This window comes from Crassostrea angulata, chromosome 7, assembly GCF_025612915.1.
Source record: "Crassostrea angulata isolate pt1a10 chromosome 7, ASM2561291v2, whole genome shotgun sequence".
Taxonomy (NCBI): Eukaryota; Metazoa; Mollusca; class Bivalvia; order Ostreida; family Ostreidae; genus Magallana; species Magallana angulata.
Window position 1 is genome coordinate 14,652,904 of NC_069117.1, and position 26,479 is coordinate 14,679,382.

At 34.1% G+C, this 26,479-nt stretch overlaps 1 protein-coding gene across 1 annotated transcript in view; it reads left to right on the plus strand.

Annotated features, from left to right (window-relative positions):
- The first annotated feature begins 921 nt into the window (after nucleotides 1–921).
- Nucleotides 922–26,479, plus strand: part of LOC128156094 (eomesodermin homolog) — a 30,990-nt gene continuing 5,432 nt past the window's right edge. Inside the window, exons 1-11 of the mRNA XM_052818094.1 lie at nucleotides 922–1,082; nucleotides 5,825–6,252; nucleotides 18,966–19,233; nucleotides 20,121–20,320; nucleotides 20,413–20,529; nucleotides 21,166–21,209; nucleotides 21,619–21,708; nucleotides 22,741–22,821; nucleotides 23,309–23,389; nucleotides 23,490–23,588; nucleotides 23,914–24,003. Coding sequence (XP_052674054.1) covers nucleotides 5,843–6,252; nucleotides 18,966–19,233; nucleotides 20,121–20,320; nucleotides 20,413–20,529; nucleotides 21,166–21,209; nucleotides 21,619–21,708; nucleotides 22,741–22,821; nucleotides 23,309–23,389; nucleotides 23,490–23,588; nucleotides 23,914–24,003 — 1,480 coding nt within the window. The 5' untranslated portion in view covers nucleotides 922–1,082; nucleotides 5,825–5,842. The remainder of the gene's footprint in view (nucleotides 1,083–5,824; nucleotides 6,253–18,965; nucleotides 19,234–20,120; nucleotides 20,321–20,412; nucleotides 20,530–21,165; nucleotides 21,210–21,618; nucleotides 21,709–22,740; nucleotides 22,822–23,308; nucleotides 23,390–23,489; nucleotides 23,589–23,913; nucleotides 24,004–26,479) is intronic.

Consider the following 26,479-nt stretch of genomic DNA (forward strand, 5'->3'; position numbering starts at 1 on the left):
AACCTGATAAGCTAAGAGGGGCGTTTTGACTGAGAAATCTTGGAAATTTTTCATACTTTTGAATGAACAACGTTTGAATCCTGAGGTATTTATAAATATCAAGCAATTAAGCCAAATATGAATCCAAAATATCTTGGGACAGAGTATAGATCTTGACCTTGCTTTGAGTATTCCCTAGTTTTCTGCTGTTATTACGTCACTGTCTCTGTCACTTACGCGGCTTATATACGCATTTTTCTGCAACTCTCGCTACCCTTCATACCCGAATGAATCACAAAAAATATTTTCATGCCTCAAATTAAGGTGATTGTGCCTTTACAAACCGTTGCGTGAGACGGTTTTTGTCTGGGAATTCCCTTGTGTTCTGCTGTTATGACGTCACTATCCCTATCGCAAACGCGGGTTATATTCGTATTTTTTTCCGCAATGCCCCCTACCTTCATACCCGCATGAATCACCAGGGATAATTTCACGCCTAAAATTAAGATTATTGGCGTTTGCAAGATAATACTTAATCCTCCAGACCGTGGCTTGAGACGATTTTCGTTTAGGAATTCCCTAGTCGTCTACTGTTATGACGTCACTATTCCTGTCGCAAACGCGGGTTATATACGTATTTTTCTGCAACGCTCGCTACCTTCATACCTGCATGAATCACCAAAAATATTTTCACGCCTCAAATTGAGGTTATGGAGTCTTTACAAATTAATTCTTAATCGGAAGCGTATTGAAGTGATTTGTTGTTTTTCGCCAACAGTTTGTACATCCACGTCGCCATATAATTGAATTCATCTCGAGATAAACAGCAAACGTAAGAGCACGTTCAATTTGATTGGTAAACGATATTTGACATAGTATTAGAATCGCCCAGCAGGTTTCTGTCATTTATATATATTCTAGCCAAGTGTAGATGCGTTTACATTTTGTGTGCAAAAAGAACTTTAAGTTTGTCTATTGGACATTACACTTGGGTGACTTTGCGTAAAAGCAGAGAAGGTTAAATTTCGCATTCTGCTAGATTCCCTTAGGCAGGCTCCTATACCCAGGAATTTCAACTGCAATCGCTTCTACGGTATTTTAGGGTAAGTAGAGATTTATGAAAGAATTTTAGTTGTTTCTAAATATCATTATGGACAAGAGAAAATTTGTGTTAAATTTTTGAAAAGGTAGTTTATTCATTCATTTTTAAAAGTTCCTTGAAACGGGGATGTAATGAGCGGGGTGCTTGCAGATTAAGCAAACAGTTAGTTCCCTAAATATAGCTACCGTTACGAATTGTATAATTCAAATAGTAAATTGTCGCTATGAACCTCCAACATTTTCTATAGATAGATATTTGTCCATTTTGTTTTATCTGCAATGTTTATATTCCTACAAGAGCTGTGATTTAGGTCTCATATTCAATATAATATTTTTATTTTGATAACTAGCTGTGAAATCACATGGATCGATATCGTGAATTTAAGAGCTCCTTGCTATTTGGGGGGAACGCGGAGATTAAAAGATCTGTTGCAAGCCATTGTTGTAGTTGCAATAGTAGTCGAATCTCAAGCTTTTTTTTTAAATTTACTCTCTGTTGATGAGAGATTATATTCGTACATGTACCACAAGCGAGCTTTTGAGAAGATTTTAAATCGATTTTATTATTCAAAATAAACTGACATTATGAGATATCTATGGATTTTTCAAACTTTATGCGTCAACTACTTTTAATAATTGACTATAAAACTTGAACCTTAGGGAGCAAAGCTTTCTGTCTTGCAATATTATTTAACTTCAAAAACCGTTTCAAGAATTTAGAGGTAAAAGACACTGCGTCCACCTGTTTATTAATCCGTGATTTAATTGCTTTATAGCATTAAAACTCTAACGGAATTAGCATAATTCATCTTCAATATATGTATCGAATAAATTAGTATTTTCCTGTATTGAAGGGAAATATGAATTCATATTATTGTATTAAAATTTTATCTGTGCCTTTTATTCTTGTTTGTTTAGTCACAAATTTGCAATATTTGGGGGCATAGATATAAACAAAGACATCTTATATTGAAAATCCTTTTATTACACAATTTTATATAACTTTAAATACATAAGCGTATTAGAAGTACATGTACGCATTCTATTATTTATGAAATAAACCTTTCATTTCCGCATTGTCAGAAAACCACTGCCAGTTGCTCATTCTCTTATTACGTATTCAAGACTGACCATCGGTTTTCTACAACGTATTTCCAGGTTCTATTTATCAATTCATTTACATATTGTTTCGATTTGCTTGATTATCTTGTCTGTTATTTAATTGAATGAATGTATTTGTCTGTGCGCGCACGTACAAGCGTGTGTGTGTGCATACGTGCGTATTTCATCCCCCCCATCTTAAAAAAACCCTACATATTTGGAGGGTACATATACAGGTGTTTGAGATTGCCAAAAATCACTATTTAAAATTTAAGAAAGATTCCTCGAAATCATATATATAAAAAAGTACTAAATATGTCTCTAAACGGAAAAAGCACCAGATAACCTTAAGCTTTGATGGCAATTATCATGTTGGAGTAGGAGTGATAATGAATTTGTTGTTCCATTTTTCTGAGCGAATTTTCCAGAACCTAATTTGAAATGCTTTGCTACATGGTCACTGAGGGTAAAGATAGGAATCTCTCTTGAAAAACTGAACACTATTTATAACAAAAGAATTGACTTAAAGGAGAGATCGATCTCTCGAAAAAAATCACTTTTGAAAATCAAAGTTTATTTGATATTTTTACCGTACATATTTCTATATATTTTCGTTTAAAACCTAGCATATTGCGCTTGTAATTCAAAAATTAGCCTTGAAAATTGGCTAAAATATTTTTTTGGCAGTAAAACGGTCTATTTCTGCATGAAGTTTGGCCTAGAAATCCATCAAGGCAGGCCTACCCCTAAAACAATTAAGATATTTTGATAAGATTTGATAAAAGATTTAGGGGCACTCCTGTCCTGAGGTCAAAATTTGCAAAATAAACATAAGAAAACCCACTGCCAGTCGCTCATTCTCTTATTACGTATTCAAGACTGACCATCGGTTTTCTACAACGTATTTCCAGGTTCTATTTATCAATTCATTTACATATTGTTTCGATTTGCTTGATTTTCTTGTCTGTTATTTAATTGAATTAATGTATTTGTCTGTGCGCGCACGTACATGCGTGTGTGTGTGCATACGTGCGTATTTCATTCCCCCCCCCCCCCCCCCAATCTTAAAAAAACCCTACATATTTGGAGGGTACATATACAGGTGTTTGAGATTGCCAAAAATCACTATTTAAAATTTAAGAAAGATTCCTCGAAATTATATATATAAAAAAGTACTAAATATGTCTCTAAACGGAAAAAGCACCAGATAACCTGAAACTTTGATGGCAATTATCATGTTGAGTAGGAGTAGGAGTGATAATGAATTTGTTGTTGTTCTATTTATTAATTTATTTACAAATTGTTTCGATTTGCTTGATTTGCTTGTCTGTTATATAATTGAATTAATGTATTTGTCTGTGCGCGCACGTACATGCGTGTGCATTCGTGCGTATTTTCATCCCCCCCCCCCCCCCCCCCCTTTAAAAAAATCCTACATTTTTGGAAAGTACATGTACAGGTGTTTGATTGCCAAAAATCACTATTTAAAATTCAAGATGGATTCCTCGAAATTATATATAAGAAGTACTAATTAACTTACACTGAAATGTCTCTAAACGGAAAAAGCACCAGATAACCTTTTATCATGTTTTTTAGGAGTGATAATGAATTTGTTCCATTTTTCTGAGCGAATTTTCCAGAACCTAATTTGAAATGCTTTGCTACGTAGTCAATGAGGGTAAAGATAGGAATCTCTCTCGAAAACTTGTCATGTTGTAAATATTGTATTTACTGCCACCCGGTAAATTCAAAATTTACAACATGACAGAAGAGTCCGGACCAGATTGTTTATCAATTGATCTGTAATTTGAAAACTGGGTAAATTGAGGTTGTGCGCACGGTTAATCGTATTTCCAAAGCTTAAAAGAAATGGAAAATTTTGTTTAATCTTGGTGCAGGCAATCGCAGAGAGTACCCTTTATCATCGACAAGAAAATTGTTTGTTTCACGTAAAAGCAAAGGGATAGAAAAATTGAAAATGTATCTTATGCAGGCCATTGTGTCTGCAAAACTTACACTCAAATTGAAACCTCATGGAAAGCTTTTAAAAGATTTGGATACAATAAGTCAGCAACATAATTCCGTCTCAAACCTGAGAAGGACTAGTTCCACAATGACTCGAAGATGCAGACTTTGACGAAGGCCCTGCTGACTCGAGATCACCCCGGTATTCGACATATTTCAATCTGTTACAAGTACATATAACTTTCAAGTTGGTGATGAGACCGGAAGTCTGCCTACCGCAGAAGTATGTAAGAAGACTGCAGTACAACAAAACTGTACATGTAACAGCAGAGATAACTGATGTCCTTATATTTTCAAATAAACAACCATGTGAACAACAACTTTTATCTAGCACTTATTAAAGTTGATGTGGTTTATTTTTCATCTTCATTTGGCCGATGTTCAATATCTTACCATTTCATGCAGAATTTCTTAAAACAAAGATTTTGAGTTTTCAAGCAGATATTAAATATACCACAGTTTAAAATGAACCCGACATATCACATGGACAAATGTTTGTCATGGTATCCAAGGTTAGCTATAGAGATGTCATATTACTTGTTAGCAAAACGTCGCGTGCCCTGAAATGAAGAACGAAAATGATCAATGTGAATAAATGTTATGTTGAATGGTGGTACAAGCGAACACGCTTTTATAAGTAAAAGAAAGACACTTCTTCGTTTGATATCTCCATAATTTACATTAAGCCCTGCCATGGAGGAAGCCAAAGAGATCATGAATCGAAAAGAATGTACACATGTAGACGTTGAAATGATTCACAGGCTATGATTTAAGATGCCATATCCGGTTTTTTTGTACGAATTTCATGAAGCCATTCGGCAACATAAGTGACGCAGGTTTTATATGTATTTTTTGTATTATCACAATCTAACCGAACCGATTTGATTTTAATTGTCAACGTCATTGGATGGATCGCGTCACGTGATTGACTTATAAATTTCTTTACACGGCGGGCGTCACACTTTATACGGCAACATGGCGGACGTAACGTTATTTGAGCTTATATTTTACAAAACCGTACCTTTAATTATTATGGCCAAAAATATTTAGAGTGACCCCCTTTGCTCGTGACGTAATAAAAGTATCCTATATACAATGGCATCTAGGTTTGCACAGACGACTGTCGAGAAAGGTACAAAATTAGAGAATAAGCCTATGAATTTAATTGTTATATATTATCTTATGTTGTTTACATATCAAACTTTAGGTCCTCGACAAAAACAATACACTTACTAGGTTTGTTACTGACTGTTTACAGAAATTTGTGGTGTCGGTAAAGTCCATAGAAGGCTCGGCTCTGCCACGCCTTCTATATGTATTACTTTCCCACGTATAACAAAGTGTTCTAATTAGTACGTACAAATATTATTTTTCAGACTTAATTTTCTATATGTTTGAATGTCAAAAGAAAGAAGTTGAAACATAGGCTTCTAAAGAAAGATTTTCGTTATTAAGCGACTCATTTTTAATCCATTTTTTTTATTTTGTCTATTAAAACTGGCATTACTCAATTTTTTTACTTTTCATTTGTTCCATACGCAGTTGTGTAGTTTCTAATACCGTCTCTTCAAAGGAATAGCATCTTTTACATTTCTACTTCACGCTGTTTTTTAACTAGAAACAAGAATTCAGACTAATGGAGGAAAAAGAGGACACTTTTGCCGAGGAAACTGATCCCAGCGACAAAAAACCAAAGATTCCAGTATTTGGAAATAGAGTGTCAAGTACGTCCGAAATGAATGGGTCTACAAATCGATCCTTTTCAAATACATCATTTCCCTTTTCGAACTCGTCATCGCCGACTGAGATGGATCCTCAGTCCAGTGATATGGAGATACAGATTTACTCCAACTCCAGCTCGTCTGGATATTCTGACAGCTTTACGTCGGAGAGCATGCAGATGAAGCTCAGAGAGGACGTGGTCGACGGCAAAGATAACTGTATACCGCTCACAAATGGACCAATCACCCTGTCCCTGATGGAGGCCAAACTGTGGTACAAATTTTTAGAAGTTGGGACTGAAATGATTATCAACAGAACAGGAAGGTAATATATGGATGTTTTAACATTTTTGCATATTTGAACAATTTTTGAAAACATTTGTTGTATTAATCGTTTGTCGAGTGTTAAAGGACGAACGTTTTGCGTCTGTTTGAAAACTGCTTTCCAATCTTGACCAAATTATCTGTGTCAGTTTTGTAGAGATATAGTGGGGAATATAGTTCAAATAACCGAACAAAAGCCACAACAAAGAGCATACATGGCTGTCTATGGATGTAAACACCTGGAAAATGGATCAATAATAATCTCCTTTTTGTGTTTAGTGCATAGTTATAATGAGCAAGAAAATTATGAAATTCAGATGATGGGGTTTATTGGTTCTATGTTAAGAGCAGGGTTCTATAATCATATAGTTCTATGGTTAGAGTTTGGTACCGTTGTCATGTGGTCCTATGGTAAGAGTCGGGCTCTATAATTATCTGATTCCAAAATGTTTAGAGTCGGTCTGTGTTATCATGTGGTTCTATGGTTAGAACGGTGTTCTATTATCATATGATTCCATGATTAGTTTGGTTTTCTGTTATCATATGATTGTACGGTAAGAATCAGGCTCTGTTATCATGTTGCTATATAGCAGGAGTAGAGTTCTTTTAGCATATAGTTCTATGGTTAGAGTAGGTTTGTATTAAAGTACAGTTTTATAGTAAGTGTGAGATTCTATTAGCATGTGGTTCTATGGTTAGAGTCGGGATTTATTATCATATGATGAATGTTTATCATGATCTTGAAATACTTTTTTCTTTGCTATTGGGCTTGTAACTTGCAAACTGACTTGATGATTAGGATGAGCTAAATGTGTTTATTAATATATTGAAACATCGATTTTTGGTTTGCTAGCAAAATATAACGTTTCGTTATTCGCAAGACTCAAAACTCTGGCGGCTCAGTTACCAAAAAAACAGCTACGACAAGCCAGGTTCGCGATTCGCACGCGCGCACCGCTGAAGGTTAACGCTGGACTCGATCCCTTTCGGACTCTTACAGGAACTCTGACCACTATTGTGATTTAAGGACTCAGATTATACGGTAAACTAAAACTACCTTAGACTTTTGTTTATTATCGATTGTTTCATGAGTAACATGGCATTGATCAATTTTATATCTATTAATGCAAGAGGCCTTAATACTAAAGAAAAAAGATTAAAGTTCTATAATTGATTACATGATTCAAAGATAGATATAGCTCTCATCCAAGAGACTCATTTTACCCAAAAGAACGAGTTTAATTACAATTGTAACTGGCGAGGAAAATCTATTCATTGTTTTTCAGACTCTACTTATAGTAAAGGTGTATCAGTTCTATTTAAGAAAGATTTAGATATAGATATTATTAATAGGCACAGTTCTAATGATGGACGTAAAATCTTGATTAATGTAAAAATAGGCGAAACTGATTTAACTTTGGTAAATATTTATGCCCCTAATAATGAATCACACCGTATTCAATTTTTTAAAAGAATGAAAACATTTATTAATAATAACTCGAATAATATATCAAATACTATCTTGTGTGGTGACTTCAACTGTAAGCTGAATAGTACTACTGATAAGAGTTCAAAACTTTTGAAAGAAATTATTAAGCAAATGAAATGTTCAGATCTATGGGAAGAAAAAAATAAACACTCCGATGGATTTACTTGGTGCGATGCAAATAACACACCAAGAAGTAGGATTGATTTTGTATTTATGAGTGAAAACTTATCATTAAAAACTAATAATTTAGCATTACAAAAAATTCCCGGCACCCATTCTAACGGCAATAGAATGTCCGATCATAAATCGATACAATTTGATCTAAATATTTTTGATAACAAAAAGGGGGGTGGTTATTGGAAGCTTAACACGTCTCTTTTAGAAAATAAAGAATACAAAGAGCAAATTTCTGAAATCATAAAAAATATTTCCAACACGCATGACACATTTATACAAAAATGGGAAATTTTAAAGGACGAGGTTAAAAAATTCTCTATAATTTTCTCCGTTAAACAATCAAACAAATTTAAAAAGAAAATATTTAATATAGAAAAAGAAATTGAATATATAGAATCTTTGCCTTACAATGAAATTGATATGATTAGGAAAAGAAACTTAGAGACTCAGTTAAACGAATTTTATGATAAAAAGTCTAAAGGTGCTCAGATAAGATCACGTGCAAAATGGATTAATGAAGGTGAAAAGAACACGAAATATTTTTTATGTCTAGAAAAAAAACATCAAACACAAAACGTAATATATGAACTACAGAATGAAAAACAGGAAAACTTAACAACAGATGACGAAATTTTAGGTGAAATGTGTCATTTCTATGAGAATTTATACGATACAAAAAATGTAAACGACGTAGACATTGAAAATTATTTAGAAACTAGTAATATTAAAACGCTTTCTACTACAGCTAAAGACAATTGTGATAAATTTCCAACCTTAGATGAATGTAAAGATACAGTAATGAGTATGAAAAGTAATAAAGCTCCCGGGCTTGATGGATTGCCAGCAGAATTCTATCAATGTTTTTGGGATCAACTATCTTCACTTTTTTTTAATATGTTAAAAGAAATTTTCCAGTTAAATGAAATGTCTTTCTCTCAACGCCTAGCAGTAATCTCTCTTATCCACAAAAAAGGTGAAAAATATCTATTGAAAAATTACAGACCTATCAGCTTGACTAACACGGATTATAAAATCATTGCGTTTATATTTGCACGCAGATTGCAAAAAGTGATAGATGAATATATAAGTAATGAGCAAACAGCGTACATAAAGGGAAGATTTATAGGTACAAATGCTAGACTAATTCTAGACATTTTTGAATATTGCGAAAACAATAATCAAGACGGGCTACTCCTCTTTTTAGATTTTGAAAAGGCTTTCGATTCTGTTGAATGGAATTTTTTATTCAAAACGTTAGAGACTTTTAATTTCGGAACTAATTTTATTCACTGGATTAAAATTTTATATAAAAACCCAATATTTCGATTAAAAAATAATGGATGGATTTCAAGAACATGTCAAATGCATAGAGGAATTAGACAAGGCTGTCCTATTTCAGCATTATTATATCTTTTCGTCGCTGAAATCTTATCCGATAAAATAAAAAATAATGGGTTAATAAACGGATTTACAGTTAAAAACTCAGAAAAAGAAATTAAAAACATCCAACATGCAGATGATATGACATTATCACTGAAGAATATAGATTCTCTCAAACAAGCCATTAAAACCATTGACGTCTTTTGCAAACTCGCGGGATCAAAAATAAATATATCTAAAACAGAATGCATCCTTCTTGGCACTCTTAAAAACCAATATAACAATGTTGAAGGAATACATGTAACGAACCAATCAGTGAAATGCTTAGGTATACACATTGGTCATGATAAGATTGAGTGTTACAATAAAAACTGGATGAAAATATATCATGAAATGGAAACGTTATTTGAATCTTGGAAAAAAAGAAAACTAACAATATTTGGAAAATGCACAATAATAAACACATTAGCAATTTCTAAACTTATATATGTAGCTAGCATTTTGGAAATACCCGACAATGATTTCATAAAAAATGTTAAAAGGCTTATATTTAATTTCATGTGGAATAAAACTGATAGGATCAAAAGAAATACCATCATAGGTGAAGTATATGAGGGAGGAATAGGTCTTGTTGATATAGAATCTAAATTTACGGCCCTAAAAGCTATGTGGATTCCACGTTTACTTAGTACAGAACACAATATTAAATATTTTTTTAACAGTTTCTGTAAGGATACAAAAATTGATATTGAATATCTGATGAAAACAAATGAGACGGTTGCCAAAGACTATGGTATAATAAACAACTTCCCAGAGTTCTACAAGCAAGCTTTTGTATGCTATAATTTATGTAAAGATGATACCCAAACCAAAATACCTGCCCTTTCTACCGAAGCTTTTTTATTACAACCTATTTGGTCAAATAAAATATTCAATTTTAAAGGTAAGACAATCTGCTTTGAAAATTGGATTAAAAGCGGAATTCTATATGTAAAAGATATTTTTGAAGAGAATGGAACTTTAAAAAGTTCGTCGGATATATTCGATACATTACGCAAAAGAACAAACTGGTTATGTGAATACAAAATAATAAAACAAATTTTTACCAAATTTGAACTCAAATACGATTTTTCAAAAATTCCATACTTACAAACAAAACAACTACAAATAATTTCCGATCAACACAACACCAAAACTTTTTATTCAAGATTAATAAAACGTAAATTTCAAGCACCTTGTACACAATCTAAACTAGAAAAAGAATTTAAGTTGGAAAGCAAAAATGTATGGAAATCAATATATACACAGAAAATTAAAAATACCAAAGACAAAGCCTTAGCTGAGTTTAATTACAAACTACTGAACAATCTGTTATGTAACAATCTTTTAGTGAGCAAATGGAATAAAAATATCACTGCTAAATGCAAACAATGTAACGAAATTGAAAATTCAAAACATCTTATTTTTGATTGTGTTAATGTAGTAAAAATTTGGAAAGTGGCTAGCGAGTGCTTAAATTTTGATATTAATTGGAAGCATATTGTTTTGGGGTTCTACCTGGAAGAAACACAAGTCACCAAATTATATAATTATTTTTTGTCATTTATTGCATATAGAATATACAAATGTAAAATGTATTGTAGACTTGAAAATTTACCCGAATCAATTTTATTGATAAAAAACTCATTCAAAGAGTATATTACGACACACTGTGCAGTTCTGAAAATGCTAAAAAACACAAAAGAAAATGAGCTTTTTCAACTGTTGATATCTAAACTTTGATATTTGTTATTCTTTTCAAAACAATAATATACCCGATACACATAGGGACTGTCTATGTGTATTAGCGCTTTACCCGGGGACGTAGTGAAGGACTGTATGCATATGTATGTGTTATGTCCACCGGGTAAGCCAGGGGTTCAACTTATTTTTACTACGTATACCAATGAATGTAACATTTCAATATATGCATGTATGATTATGTCTTCGGACGATACATTATATGTTAGTATGTATGTTCTATTATATTTATCACTGTGGGCATAATAATGAATAATGATTTCAATTGAAATTCATATCTATGTATAAGCTATCTTTGTAAATTGTTTTATATAAAATCAATAAAAGAATTTGAAAAAAAAAAAAAAAAAAAAAAAAAAAAAACGTTTCGTTTATTTATTTCTGTCCTTCTAAATCTTATTAGCAATCTAAAATTTGACCTCTAACAGTCCGATATAATTGAGCTTCTTAATATTTATCTTCTTAATTAATGAGCTTCTTAATATCAGGCCGTTACCAGTGGTTACAGTACTGATATACCTCAAAATCGGTAAAAACAATGAAATTCAAAATCAAAGGCAATGCTTTAAGTTTGATATACCGGGTATGCCTCAAACACTTCTGTATGGAAAATAGCAAGCAGTACCCGGCCCTGTCGGGCCTCAAAACTATTACCTTTTATACAGAACTGTTCTCGACATATGTATAAACTGAAAGGTATTTCTTGAATTATTATCCTATTTTGACTGCATTCCAGATCTTTCCCCTAAGACATTATACAGATTCCTTTTCATGCATCATACATTCGAGCATCATACAAAAAACAATATTTTACAAAGAACGAATTATGAACAACATGACAAATCATTGTTAATACATGATAAATTGTAGTTCAGCAACGTAAAAATAAAGTATGTGAAAATCAAAAGTTTCTATCTCAAAACGTGACCTTTTCACTTTAGAGAGGAATTCTACTCCTACAAATATTATCAATACATAAGTAACCTTTGTTGTAAATATTGCCGACCGTCACTGACACCTTTTAATGTATGCTATCAAACGGGAAATAGTAATTTACACTCATTTACAGTCTAACGCCTAAACCCTGATAGCCTAACCATGTAGGTGTTAAATCGGATACAAAAAAAACAACTTGCATGTACAGTCTAGATCATTGTATACTCTCAATCATATACATCATTTCCTGTTTTTGCAATACAATTCTTGAAACGTGGCCGTCACAACAATTCAATGTTTCTTTTGTAATTTTCATTTTAAACTAGTTCATGTTTATTAAAAATACTCTACAGCTTATCTTGCGCCAATACCATAAAATAACAACTTAATCATTATTATCACGTAATCTAAAGGAATTTTCTTGCAAGTTTAAAGTATGAAATTTACCAAAAATTACTCTTTGTAAAATTTAAGAATTCTCAATTTATTAAAAAATTTGATAATTTTAGACGGTCCTTTACAGTAGATTATGATAACCAACCATTTAATTCAACAGCGCTGGCTCATCAATTGTAAACAATGCAGTGTGGCTTTCAGCAAGAGGGTGTAAAAAAAAAACCGCCAGGAATTTCGACAGATTTGGCAATAAAAGGAACAAAAGAAGTGGAGACAATGCAAACGTTACATGTATATCCTTTAAGAGATAAAAAGGTTAATCGACTTTTGTCATCAATACATTATTATATTATAAGAATATTTTAACGTCTAGATTCGCGAGTATTTCCATTTCCCATCTTTTTAGGTGCCTGATTTGAAATAACGTTTTGAGGTTGTACCAAATGTAGTTTCTTGACACTAAGAGTGAAGACGCTTTACTTGTCATTTGCATGGTCCTGTGCATGAATTACTGTGACTTTCAGTTTAATTCCAAAAAACCCATTGTTGTTATTCAGGTATAGTCTGTCGCAATTATATTAATAGATAAGATTTGGCCTCCAATTGACACCCACACTTCCGGTGTCTGAACTGACATATTTTGTGCTTATCGCACAAGTACAGGCAAAGTCAAGAGAAAGCGGATTCATTAACAAATCATTAACACTTCATGACATAACATAAAATGGTGTACCTTCCTCTCCAAACAAACATAGCAACTTCTACTTGTTAGAATCATACTTTATTTTCCAAAAAAAAAATTATGTAACAAGGAATCGTTTTAACTCCAGGCTCTTTAATTACTATATAGATGGCCAAATAAGGACATATTGTCATTGGATAGTTATTTTAACACCGAACATTGATTTATTGAATCTCATAACAAAAATACTTAAGATATACAGAGATTATGTAAGATATTCTATCTTGTTTGTGAGGTAAATATTTTAAAGACTGTGCATAAACATGATTTGAAGTTTTTTTTATGAATTAGTGAAGTTAGAAGAAAGCCAAAACAAAACAAAAACAACAAACTTAGCGACAATCTAAACTGATACCTTTAAAAACTTGAGATTTTTTTTTTGATGAAATATGCAAAGTAGCTAGGGGAAAGTACTCGGCTAACTTAACAGGTGACCTTGCTATGGCTCATCTTTAAATTTATCGTCAAAATACGTCGTTCGATTGGAACAGTATCGTCTTCTTCTTTAAAACATCTAGATTAATCGTGTCTTTTGTATTAGACTGCAGGGGCTCGAGTGATTATATTGTAAATATCCATTGATTCTTTAAAATTCTACTCAAGTATTGGGTATTAAGTAAGCAAACGAACTGTATCGTTGAAGAAGCAAGGAATCCTCTACTTCATTTGCGGAATTTAAGGTCTATTGTCAAGGGTTATTCTTTTAAGTTTAGGCTTAATTGACCATTAAGTAAATATGTAATTATTCTCCAAGAATTTTCTTTACTAGGCATCAATCAGACAAAAATGGTAATAAAATAAAAATGTTATTTTTACATTTAGCTTGTTTAGCAAGGAAACTGTTGTGTATTTGACTATGTTCGTATTATTCCGGGATTCGTTAATCCGCTCCAGTGATCCGGAATTTGTTCATGTTGGTTTTTTATGTTGCATTCATTAAAACGTGGTTACAACGACAACACGTGTTATCATATTTCTCACATAACTTAACCACACGGAGATCTAACAACTGGCGACGAGGTGTAAGTACGAACCTACTATCGTTTGTTTACCATGCCACACATCGGTAAAATCGAACAATTTGACGATTCAGTTGAATCGTGGGAATCCTACGAGGAGAGATTGCAGGCATTTTTTCTTGCTAATGACATAGACAACGCTCATAAGGTGCCTGCTTTAATCAGTTTAATTGGTCCTAAAACGTACACACTTTTGAAAAACTTAATTGCTCCAGCCAAAGCAACAGATAAAAACATTAAGGATCTCCTTAAGGCACTGCGTGAACATTTGAGCCCAAAACCCTCGGTGATAGCCGAACGATTCCGATTTCACAAGCGCAACCAACGGCCTGATGAATCTGTACTGACATATATTGCCGAACTACGCAACTTGGCAACTCATTGCCAGTTTGAGGCAGCTTTAAACGATACATTACGAGACTGACTAGTAGTAGGTCTTCGTCAAGAGTCTATTCAAAAGAGACTACTTTCAGAGACTGACCTTAATCTGGAGAAAGCAATCAACTTAGCAGTTGCTATGGAAACAGCAGCGAGGGATGCAGCTGAAGTACAGGGGGTGAAACCTGAGACAGTGCACAAGATTAACACACAACCCAAACCGCGTCAACCTCAGCTATTCAGCAAGAAACCTACAGTGAGAAACACTTCATCTTTTGCACGTCCAACAACCAAGAGAAACACATGCTACCGCTGTGATGGTGAACACCCAACCTCCCAGTGTCGACATATTAACTCCGTCTGTTCTTATTGTCAGAAGGATGGACACATTGAGCGAGCATGCATGAAGAAGAAGCGCAACAGAAACACGGGACGTAACACTTCTCTATTCTACAATGAAGAGGAGGAATTTGATTCTGAGGAAGAACACTACCAGGAGGGTGAAGGAGAACCACTTTTACACATTACTAGTACCTTCCATATGAAGTCACATCATGAACCACCAATAACAGTGCACCCAGTTATTGAGGGCAAGGTCATAAAGATGGAAGTTGACACAGGGACAGCTGTTTCAGTGATCTCAGAAAGTGATTACAGTGCAAACTTCAACACGGTTAACCTTGAACCATCCAGCGAAATACTGCGAGCTTATTCAGGAGACACAATCCAACCCTTGGGCAAGATAAAAGTGAATGTGAAACTCAACTCCCAAACAGCTAACCTTGACTTACTTGTTGTACCACATGGTGGACCAGCTTTACTCGGAAGAGACTGGCTTGGAAAGCTACAACTCAACTGGCAGGAGATCAAGACTTTGCGCGCAGTTAATTCAACTTACCAGTCATCACTGAAGGATCTACTTGACTCGCATAAGGATCTGTTCGCACCTGGGGTCGGGACCCTCAAGCATATAAAAGGGACAGTAACAGTGGACCCTGAAGCCAAACCGATATTTATGAAGGCCAGAAACGTCCCATATTCCTTGAGGATGAAGGTTGAACAAGAACTTGAGAAACTACAGGTAGATGGAATTATTGAGCCGGTGGCACACAGCAAGTGGGCTACCCCGATAGTTCCAGCCATCAAGAAGAATGGCAGTGTTCGGTTGTGTGGTGATTACAAAGTAACCGTCAATCCAGTAATGTGTGTGGACAAGTATCCTCTTCCCAAAATTGAGGACATATTCGCAACTCTTGCTGGGGGTAAGAAATTTTCAAAACTTGACCTGACGCAGGCCTACCACCACATGAAACTGGATGATGATTCACAGGATCTACTTGTTATCAACACCCATAAGGGACTTTTTAAGTACAAGCGACTCCCATATGGCATCGCATCCGCTCCAGCTTTATGACAACGAGCAATCGACCAAGTATTACAAAATATACCATCAACACAAGTGATCATTGATGACATTATTGTTACCGGTCACAATGACGAGGATCACTTACAGAACTTAAAACTTGTCCTGGACCGTCTTCAGTCTTATGGACTACATGTGAACCTTCAAAAGTGTGAATTTTTTCAAGCTAAAGTCAGCTACGTTGGACATGAAATTGATGCTCATGGCCTACACAAGTCACCTGACAAAATTAAAGCAGTAAAGGAAGTCCAATGCCCCAAGAATGTGTCACAGCTCAGATCATTCTTGGGTCTAGTGAACTACTATCACAGATTCATAGACAATCTGTCAAGTGTAGCAGGACCATTACATGAACTTCTCAACAAAGGAACCAAGTGGGAATGGAGCTCCAAGAGAGAAAGAGCTTTTTAAAGAAATCAAGGAGTTGATTTGCTCTGACAAAGTTCTGTGCCATTACGATGCTAAACTACCCTTGAAACTAGCTGCAGATGCTTCGCCCTATGGAATCGGATCTGTACTTTCCCATATGTTTCCTGATGGATCAGAAAGACCCATAGCATTTGCGTCACGCACATTGAACCAGGCAGAGAAGTCTTATTCACAAATAGACAAAGAAGCCCTTGCTCTGTATTGGGGTGTGAGGAAGTTCAATTCATACCTTTATGGTCATAAGTTTACTCTAGTGACAGACCACAAACCACTGCTTAGTATATTCAACCCAAAGAAATCCCTTCCTGTGATGACAGCGGCACGTCTTCAGCGCTATGCAGTATTCTTATCAGGATACCAGTATGACATTGAGTTTCGTGGAACAAAGTTACATGGTAATGCAGACGCACTTTCCCGTGTACCGCTACACAGTGTCGATCAACCACAGGATGAGAAGGACCCTATTGATTTGTTTTACAACAAGCATTTTGATGACCTACCGGTAACATGTGTGCAGATTCGTAGAGAAACACAACGTGACCCACTTCTTAGTCAAGTTTTGGATTATGTGGTAAGAGGACATTTTCCCCAGGGTTGTGATGACGAGCTAAAACCGTACTTCAATCGCAGAGATGAACTCAATGTTTATCAAGGATGTGTGACTTGGGGAAATCGTGTGATCATACCATACATTTTACGTGAGAAAGTTATGACAGAACTTCATTCCGGCCACATTGGTATTGTCAAGATGAAGGCTGTAGCTAGATCCTATGTATGGTGGCCCAAGCTTGACGAAGCAATTGAGGAAATCTGCAAGGTTTGTTCTGGTTGTAGAAGTGTCCAGAACACACCTTCCGCTGCACCAGTGCACCCATGGAATTTCCCGCCAAAGGCATGGCATCGGTTACACATAGATTTTGCCGGCCCGTTCCAGAGCGCCATGTTTCTAATTGTTGTAGACGCGCATTCAAAATGGCCAGAGATTTTTGAAATGAAAAGCACCACAAGTAATGCTACAATTAACACCTTACGGACACTGTTTGCACGTCAAGGGATACCTGTAGAGGTAGTGTCCGATAATGGACCTCAGTTCCGGTCAGAGGAATTCCGCCAATTCATGGAATCTAACGCTATCCGACATATAACCTCCTCACCGTTCCATCTGCGGACGAATGGTCAAGCCGAGAGGTTTGTTCAGTCGTTTAAGAAGGCAATCAAATCAGCATCAGGAGATTCTACATGCATCAACAAGAAACTTAACTCATTTCTTTGTAAATACAGAATCACCCCACAAGGAACCACAAATGAATCACCTTCCATGTTGATGTATGGCCGAAATATTCGTACCCGTTTAGACATCATGAAACCAGACTTGGCTACTACAGTCCTCTGTAAACAATATGGTTCAAAGGCAAAACACTGCGGAAATGAGATTCGGGGGTTCTCTGAGGGTGACCCAGTAAACACACGCGATTACCTCTGTAATGCAGACAAGTGGACGAAAGGACAAATCCATTCTCGAACTGGACCCCTGTCTTACAAGGTGGACGTCAATGGAACGCTATGGAGAAGGCACGTTGACCAGATAGTTGGAACTTCAAATAATCAAGCTACTGACCCAACTCCTGTGGACATCACTGCTGAAACTCTGTTTGAGTCATCCGTGAATGTACCATGTCCTCCTGACAGTAATAAGGAATGCGAGAAGGACACCGCGAGCAGCACACCAACACCACGTCGAAATCCACCGCGAGCCCGAAACAAACCGGACAAGTTGAACTTGTGATTTTGTTTGTAACTTGGCATAGTCATGTGAATTTACCAAGATGAACTAATGCTGAATGTTTGGTTATCCTGTAACATTTATAATTGTGTTTTATTGATTAGAAGTAGTTTGTGCTATTACATTTTCACTTTTGTTAATATGGTAACTCTTTAACCAGTCAGGGAGGAGTGTTGTGTATTTGACTATGTTCATATTATTCCGGGATTCGTTAATCCGCACCAGTGATCCGGAATTTGTTCATGTTGGTTTTTTATGTTGCATTCATTAAAACGTGGTTACAACGACAACACGTATTATCATATTTCTCACATAACTTAGCCACACGGAGATCTAACAGAAACAAAATGGAACGAAGAAACAAAAACAGCAAACGAAGAAACCAAACCAAAATCTGTTCATGTATCTTTACTGGGTTCAAGACTATCCAAAGAATATATTGATTCTGATATGAGTGACTATACATTAAATTGAAAGATTATTTGATACTCGACATATTCTTAACTTTTTCGTATTTTCTTACTAAACGGGTTGCAAGTTATTCGATTGGTAATTCTGTAATGAATGTACATCCCTAATATTTATATTGTCAACAAAACAGAACACCTTTTTGTTTGTCACTGACTTTATACGGAGATTTTTCGGCATTGCCTTGCCTTTTGTGAACTTTTCATCAAGTCTTTATATATGATAATGGCCCCTCTCATTTCTTAAGGTACGATCAAATGGAATAGATCAATGTTTACCAAACGTTTGTTTCAGGAGAATGTTCCCGTTCGTGGAATTTTCACTAAGAGGTGTGGATCCTGTTGGATTATACGACGTTATCTTTGACATCATCCCAGCAAGCAATAAATGTTTCAAGTTTTTAAACAACAAATGGGTGCCCATTGGCAAAAAAGAACACGAATTCAAGACACAGCCTTATAAACATCCCGATTCGCCAAGAATCGGTTCGGAGTGGATGACCAGAAAAATATCCTTTGAAAAAGTAAAGCTCTCAAACAGGCCTGGATCAAAATCGGGAATAGTAAGTACATTACAAATTCATTATCAATACACAAGTAATGATGAATCATTCTTTGACTTTTTACGTATATACATATGGGTCCTCATGTAATTATTCCTTATTCTTTTTGGTCATATTTTAAGATTGATGTACGATTTAAAATGATAACGTTTTTACATTATTTTCGATATGTATGGTAAATGAAAACCCAAATAAGTGTTGCTATACAATCTGCAATTTATTTCATAAGGTAAACACACATTTAAATTATTTTTGCAAAATCGACATGGTAAATGAGTTTATATACTTATATATTTATGTGGAAACCAGCTCCATCTTGCTTAATTTTTACACCTGTAAAACACTACAAGTCATGATTTGATGAATATTGTCATTTATTAATGACGTAGATAAACTACTAACTAAAAATAAACTACCTTAGCTACTAAGGATATCCCAGATAAGCATAAACAGACTTATTAGGCACCTAATTTAAGACAGGCAGCGGGATCTCCCTAAAGACTAAGTAAGACATAATCATCGTTAATAAAATACACATTTAGAATATGGGAGATCCCAAGGTAACATATATACAAACAAGTCTATAACAATGGCAGGGGAATCTCCCTGTCATATGAATAACCAAAACAACGTAAAAATTAAGGTGGCATATACAAAACATTTTGACACATAAAACAATGTCAATTGGATTCCGCCACCCATTTCACTGATCATCTGGTCAATTTTGCCTTCCATATAACCTATTTATCCCTGTGTCTGAAATAAGTTGAATAACGAACTGACCACAGAATTCTATTCGCTATTTGAATAGTGAATAGCGAAAAGCGAATAGAACTCCAACTTCTGAATGCCAATATGCAATATGTATTTTTTATTTTTTCCATCAGTTTACTCTCCACACCCAACAGAAATACTTGGTGCGAATTTCCCTCGTAAAATATGAGAAGGGGGACGAAGTGCCAGTAGTGGAGTATCCCATCCAAGCTACTACATTCGTTGCCGTCACTGCCTACAACAACAGAGAGGTTGCGGACTTAAAAATAAACAGTAACCCATATTCCAAGGCTTTTAGATATCCTGTGAAAAGGTACAAACAGTTCCATGTCTGGACATTTGTGTAAAGTCATAACTGACTTAAAATGTTCATGTAAATGTTTAATGATTTGGTCGTCTTTTTAGAATGAAGATTCAATCATTCATACCTAATCAAGAAAGAACGCATGCCACCAAAAATGGTGCAAAAAAGAAATCCGTGATCGCCAATATTCAAAACTATCAAAAGGTTCTTCAACAGAAGTAAGTATCAAATCGCTGATTATGAATATTTGTATACAGAGAAATCTTATTGTAAACTTTATTACATTTCAAAAGTTCATGTCTGCTAAAAGACGGGTAACTTTTTACAAACTCTACACAAAGGATATTTAAAATGGTATCATTGAATGACATTTATACAGCAATTTACATGCAACTATCAAATCAAGTAACTTTATTGTAAAAACTGGACATGGCAAATCTCCGGTCAAGATACAATCATTTTTTAGGAGGAATAAATACGGTTTCTTGGAATCATTCATACCGACTTATGTATTGGTATAAGCGATAATGTAAAATTATATAAGATAACAGTAGGTTCAGGACACTTGCGCTGCGGGTCATAACGATGGCATCATTTCAATTCAGTAATTTATCTGTGTTAAAGAGTTAACGACATAAAATGAATATGACATGACTGGTCTTTCGTTCTCTTGCGGTACAGTAAGAATTAGAATTTGTTAGTGGTCGCGGTGCCAATTCGAAGTAAAATTATGAACGGGACTAAAGACTTGCATGTAATTTTAACTGTATATTATTTGTTGTGAAAGTATTATAAAAAAGTAACTGAATATTATAGCTAAATTTCCTGTAAAGTTTCTTTATTTTTTATTTCAGTCTTCTAATTGACGTTTCCCCAATAAATAAAAAAGCAAAAACAAGTAAGTGTCTTCAATGAGAAAACTTTACCTGATGAATCTGTTACACATTACCCTGCACAGCAAAGCGCTGGTTCAGTTGTTCGATTTTGTCATTACTGTATTTGAATGCCATTTAAAATGTATTAAAATCATTCAAAGAAATAGATTTATAATATTAATACCAGCTCCTGCAGCGTGATTCATTAATCAGAATAAAGTCTGTTTACTCAGGCTGGTCACATATTTACATAAAATGACCGTAGTAACCTAAATGTTTGTTATATTTAGATTTTAACTCTGTAGAATTTAAATTTCATTTGATGTTTAGATTTTTTCTATATTACATGCACCACTCAGTGTTGATTCAGTAATATCTTCAATATCCACAATCTATTGTTTTTTGCCTCCATTCCATTGCTTCTGTTTACAGGCTATGTCTCATCGGAAACGAAAAACGAAAAGGGCATTCAAACAGATATATCAATGGCGGATATTCAGTCGTGGTATAAATTTTTAGCAAGTACATGTAAGAACCCTTTATCAACTCATTTCCTTTTTTCAATCATTGCATTAATTTCATGTGTAATTTACATGATAAAAAATGAAATATGACTCAAAGAAATTCTCAAAACATTTTTAATCTATGGTTGCCGTAAATACAAAAATATGCAAAGTGCATATGTAATTAAATAATAGGTCATTACTTTACAATGTTTGAAAATTATTAGGCCAAATTTTTCTTTCCATGTAAAAAAATTATACAACTAGGCGTTGAAATACTTAACCATGATGATAAATTATATTTTTGACCATTCACTTTTTTGTTTAAATACATGATTATATAATAGAGTATTATAAAACTTGTCATCAGGCAGTGGAGTTTAAAAATTTATTCATTTGTTAATGATTATTTTCAAAATGTAGATAATCAGTGACTATGCTTGCCCACCAAATATCAATACTAACATTCATATAGAATTCATCTGAAAACGTACATGTACCTTTCAATTTGTTTTAATAAATTCTTAATTTTCTTGCAATTTGTTGTAAATGTATAATAAAAACATCCTTTCTTCTTCCTTGCCAAGTAGTTTGATTAATTAAATCACTACTACACAAACTCCCAATAATAATTGATAATGCCCAATTACCCCCCACTCTCAAATCCGGCTCGAGAATATAATTGGCAACATCTGTAATTAAACTTAGAATCGATTAACATCCATACAGGGCTTTATTGCCGACAATTCTCTTACCAACAACTTATGTAACGAATTTGTTTACGTCATAGATTCATTAAACAAATATTCGTTTGTTTAAAGAATTTGTTTACGTCGTAGATTCATTTAAAAACAATATAGTAAACCACTTTATGTATATCCGCATAAAGTGATTGCATACAGAAGGGGAATTGTTGAAAATAATTGTCGTGAAATACATGTATACTGTAGTTTGTTATAAGAATTCCGTAAAGTATACAAGTTAAACTGTATTTACCTGCATTATTAATATTACATAAATCTTCTAGACATCATTGTACTTGTATTTACAGGTCCTCTTGCCATGAGCTTCTTTGAAATGAACGTTCCTTTACCCATCTTTCCACACGTGAACGGCAACATCTGTGAACAAGGTTTTTGCACTCTTTTGAGTTAATGGACAATGTCGGTTTGCTTCTTCATTTTTGCCTCCGTTTACTTTTTTTTTGCAATCACTTGAAAACAAGTATTTTGAATTTGTCATAGAGAGTTGATAAGAAGAATCTTTAATATCACCGTACTTTGTAAACGAATTCCATGCATTTAAAGAAAGAATAAAGACATAATCAAACACTAATACCTTCTTTCATAACATAAATATTTCGCCAAGAACATATTTTCTTGTTAACTAACTCTACGACAAATTACAGTTATGATTGTTCCATGTCATATTTCAGAATACTGTGTCTTTTTTCTTTCATTTCGTTATGAGACAAGACTAAAGGGGAAATGGGAGGTATCTTCTTTAAGCGAAAATGCAGAGGTTCCAACTTTGTTTTCAATTTTTCGAATTCCATTGCATGGTTTTGATAATAAAATATAAGAATGTTGTGTACTTTTAATAAAACCTTGCCCATTCAGAATCCTACAATGGATACAATGGAAATAATGGCGCCTTTTTACGTCGGAGATTTCTTGTTCCCCCATCAGCAACCTCATCATGTATGTATCTTCTTGATTTGGACTCTGCTTGCGTAAGTATTCTGATGCCACTATTGAGCCGCCACTGTCTGAACCTGGTCATCATTTTTTATATTCTTAGCATCTGACAATCAGAACGACGAAGAGATGCAAAACAAAATCATTAAAAGGGACATTGCCAGGGAGGAACGAAAAATGCAACATGATGCCAGATTAGAAAGTAAAATATTGCAAAAACTATAGTCAAATAACAATTATTTAAATCGTCAGTTATCAATGTTTGTCATTGTTTTTCAGGCATGTGTTTTGCTGTTTCTCTTGAAAATTGTATCTTCGATATTTATGCATGTACATTTTGGCAATAAGATCGCGAAAGAACATAACAATACATACCGAATAAGCGGCGCTAGTTGTATCAGAAAACACTGTAAATATGTCAATGGTTGCTGATGGGCTGTTAGAAGCAATAGGAGATGTTCATGTTAGGTATGTTAATGGTGTTTCATATATATTTAATAACACATGTGGTTATCATATTCATTTAGCATCGGATATAAAAGACGACGTTCAGAAACATATCGGCCGCGAACGTACGACAGAGGAGCGCTTGGAACAGTACAAATCAAGGATGGAAAGCAAGTCTAATCATCAGTTTTGTTTACTTATATGCATATGTAAATAAATGTATACAACACTATGCCGGATAATTATGCCAGTGCAAAGGGGGGGGGGGGGTATTTTTGCATCCATTTAAAATGGACTTTAATCTAATATATTGTTTCATGAAAATCCATTTTTACCCAATAAGAGACCATAAATTGTTTTGAGTATATAGCCACTTTTGTTTTCAGAGTGTCTCACAGGTGGTATATTTAACTGTAGAAATTATTATCTGAAAGGAAAATAATTTTTGTCATACTTATCCGGCACAGTGTTATCTATGAAATAAAGCTGCATAGTCTGAACATTTAGGTTATATAGTGTCAAAGGAATTTTCAAACAAGCATGTTCTCTTAATGAGTAATAACCTTCACCAAAGTAGACAAGGATTCCGGAAATATTTCGATCATACTAATTTTTTATTAAATCAAAACATTTTTGGCAGCACAAGAAAAAACTACCTAGCGCATGTGCGATCGAAATAAAAAAAAATATGACACTACTTTTGACAAGACAACGCTTTTTTATGCTAATAAAGTGAAACAGAAAAGAAAATAATCACCTCAATAATTTGATTATTTTTCAATATCTTTAACTTTTTTATAAGGATATTTTTTCAACATATTTTTAAATCAGTGTATTGAATTTCAAATAGACATTGCTTATAAATACAAAACAAAACAGGTTATCTTCACAGTGTTCATGACGCGTTACTTTAATTCTCAAAAACATTTTTAATCTATGGTTGCCGTAAATACAAAAATATGCAAAGTGCATATGTAATTAAATAATAGGTCATTACTTTACAATGTTTGAAAATTATTAGGCCAAATTTTTCTTTCCATGTAAAAAAATTATACAACTAGGCGTTGAAATACTTAACCATGATGATAAATTATATTTTTGACCATTCACTTTTTTGTTTAAATACATGATTATATAATAGAGTATTATAAAACTTGTCATCAGGCAGTGGAGTTTAAAAATTTATTCATTTGTTAATGATTATTTTCAAAATGTAGATAATCAGTGACTATGCTTGCCCACCAAATATCAATACTAACATTCATATAGAATTCATCTGAAAACGTACATGTACCTTTCAATTTGTTTTAATAAATTCTTAATTTTCTTGCAATTTGTTGTAAATGTAAAATAAAAACATCCTTTCTTCTTCCTTGCCAAGTAGTTTGATTAATTAAATCACTACTACACAAACTCCCAATAATAATTGATAATGCCCCATTACCCCCCACTCTCAAATCCGGCTCGAGAATATAATTGGCAACATCTGTAATTAAACTTAGAATCGATTAACATCCATACAGGGCTTTATTGCCGACAATTCTCTTACCAACAACTTATGTAACGAATTTGTTTACGTCATAGATTCATTAAACAAATATTCGTTTGTTTAAAGAATTTGTTTACGTCGTAGATTCATTTAAAAACAATATAGTAAACCACTTTATGTATATCCGCATAAAGTGATTGCATACAGAAGGGGAATTGTTGAAAATAATTGTCGTGAAATACATGTATACTGTAGTTTGTTATAAGAATTCCGTAAAGTATACAAGTTAAACTGTATTTACCTGCATTATTAATATTACATAAATCTTCTAGACATCATTGTACTTGTATTTACAGGTCCTCTTGCCATGAGCTTCTTTGAAATGAACGTTCCTTTACCCATCTTTCCACACGTGAACGGCAACATCTGTGAACAAGGTTTTTGCACTCTTTTGAGTTAATGGACAATGTCGGTTTGCTTCTTCAGTTTTGCCTCCGTTTACTTTTTTTGCAATCACTTGAAAACAAGTATTTTGAATTTGTCATAGAGAGTTGATAAGAAGAATCTTTAATATCACCGTACTTTGTAAACGAATTCCATGCATTTAAAGAAAGAATAAAGACATAATCAAACACTAATACCTTCTTTCATAACATAAATATTTCGCCAAGAACATATTTTCTTGTTAACTAACTCTACGACAAATTACAGTTATGATTGTTCCATGTCATATTTCAGAATACTGTGTCTTTTTTCTTTCATTTCGTTATGAGACAAGACTAAAGGGGAAATGGGAGGTATCTTCTTTAAGCGAAAATGCAGAGGTTCCAACTTTGTTTTCAATTTTTCGAATTCCATTGCATGGTTTTGATAATAAAATATAAGAATGTTGTGTACTTTTAATAAAACCTTGCCCATTCAGAATCCTACAATGGATACAATGGAAATGATGGCGCCTTTTTACGTCGGAGATTTCTTGTTCCCCCATCAGCAACCTCATCATGTATGTATCTTCTTGATTTGGACTCTGCTTGCGTAAGTATTCTGATGCCACTATTGAGCCGCCACTGTCTGAACCTGGTCATCATTTTTTATATTCTTAGCATCTGACAATCAGAACGACGAAGAGATGCAAAACAAAATCATTAAAAGGGACA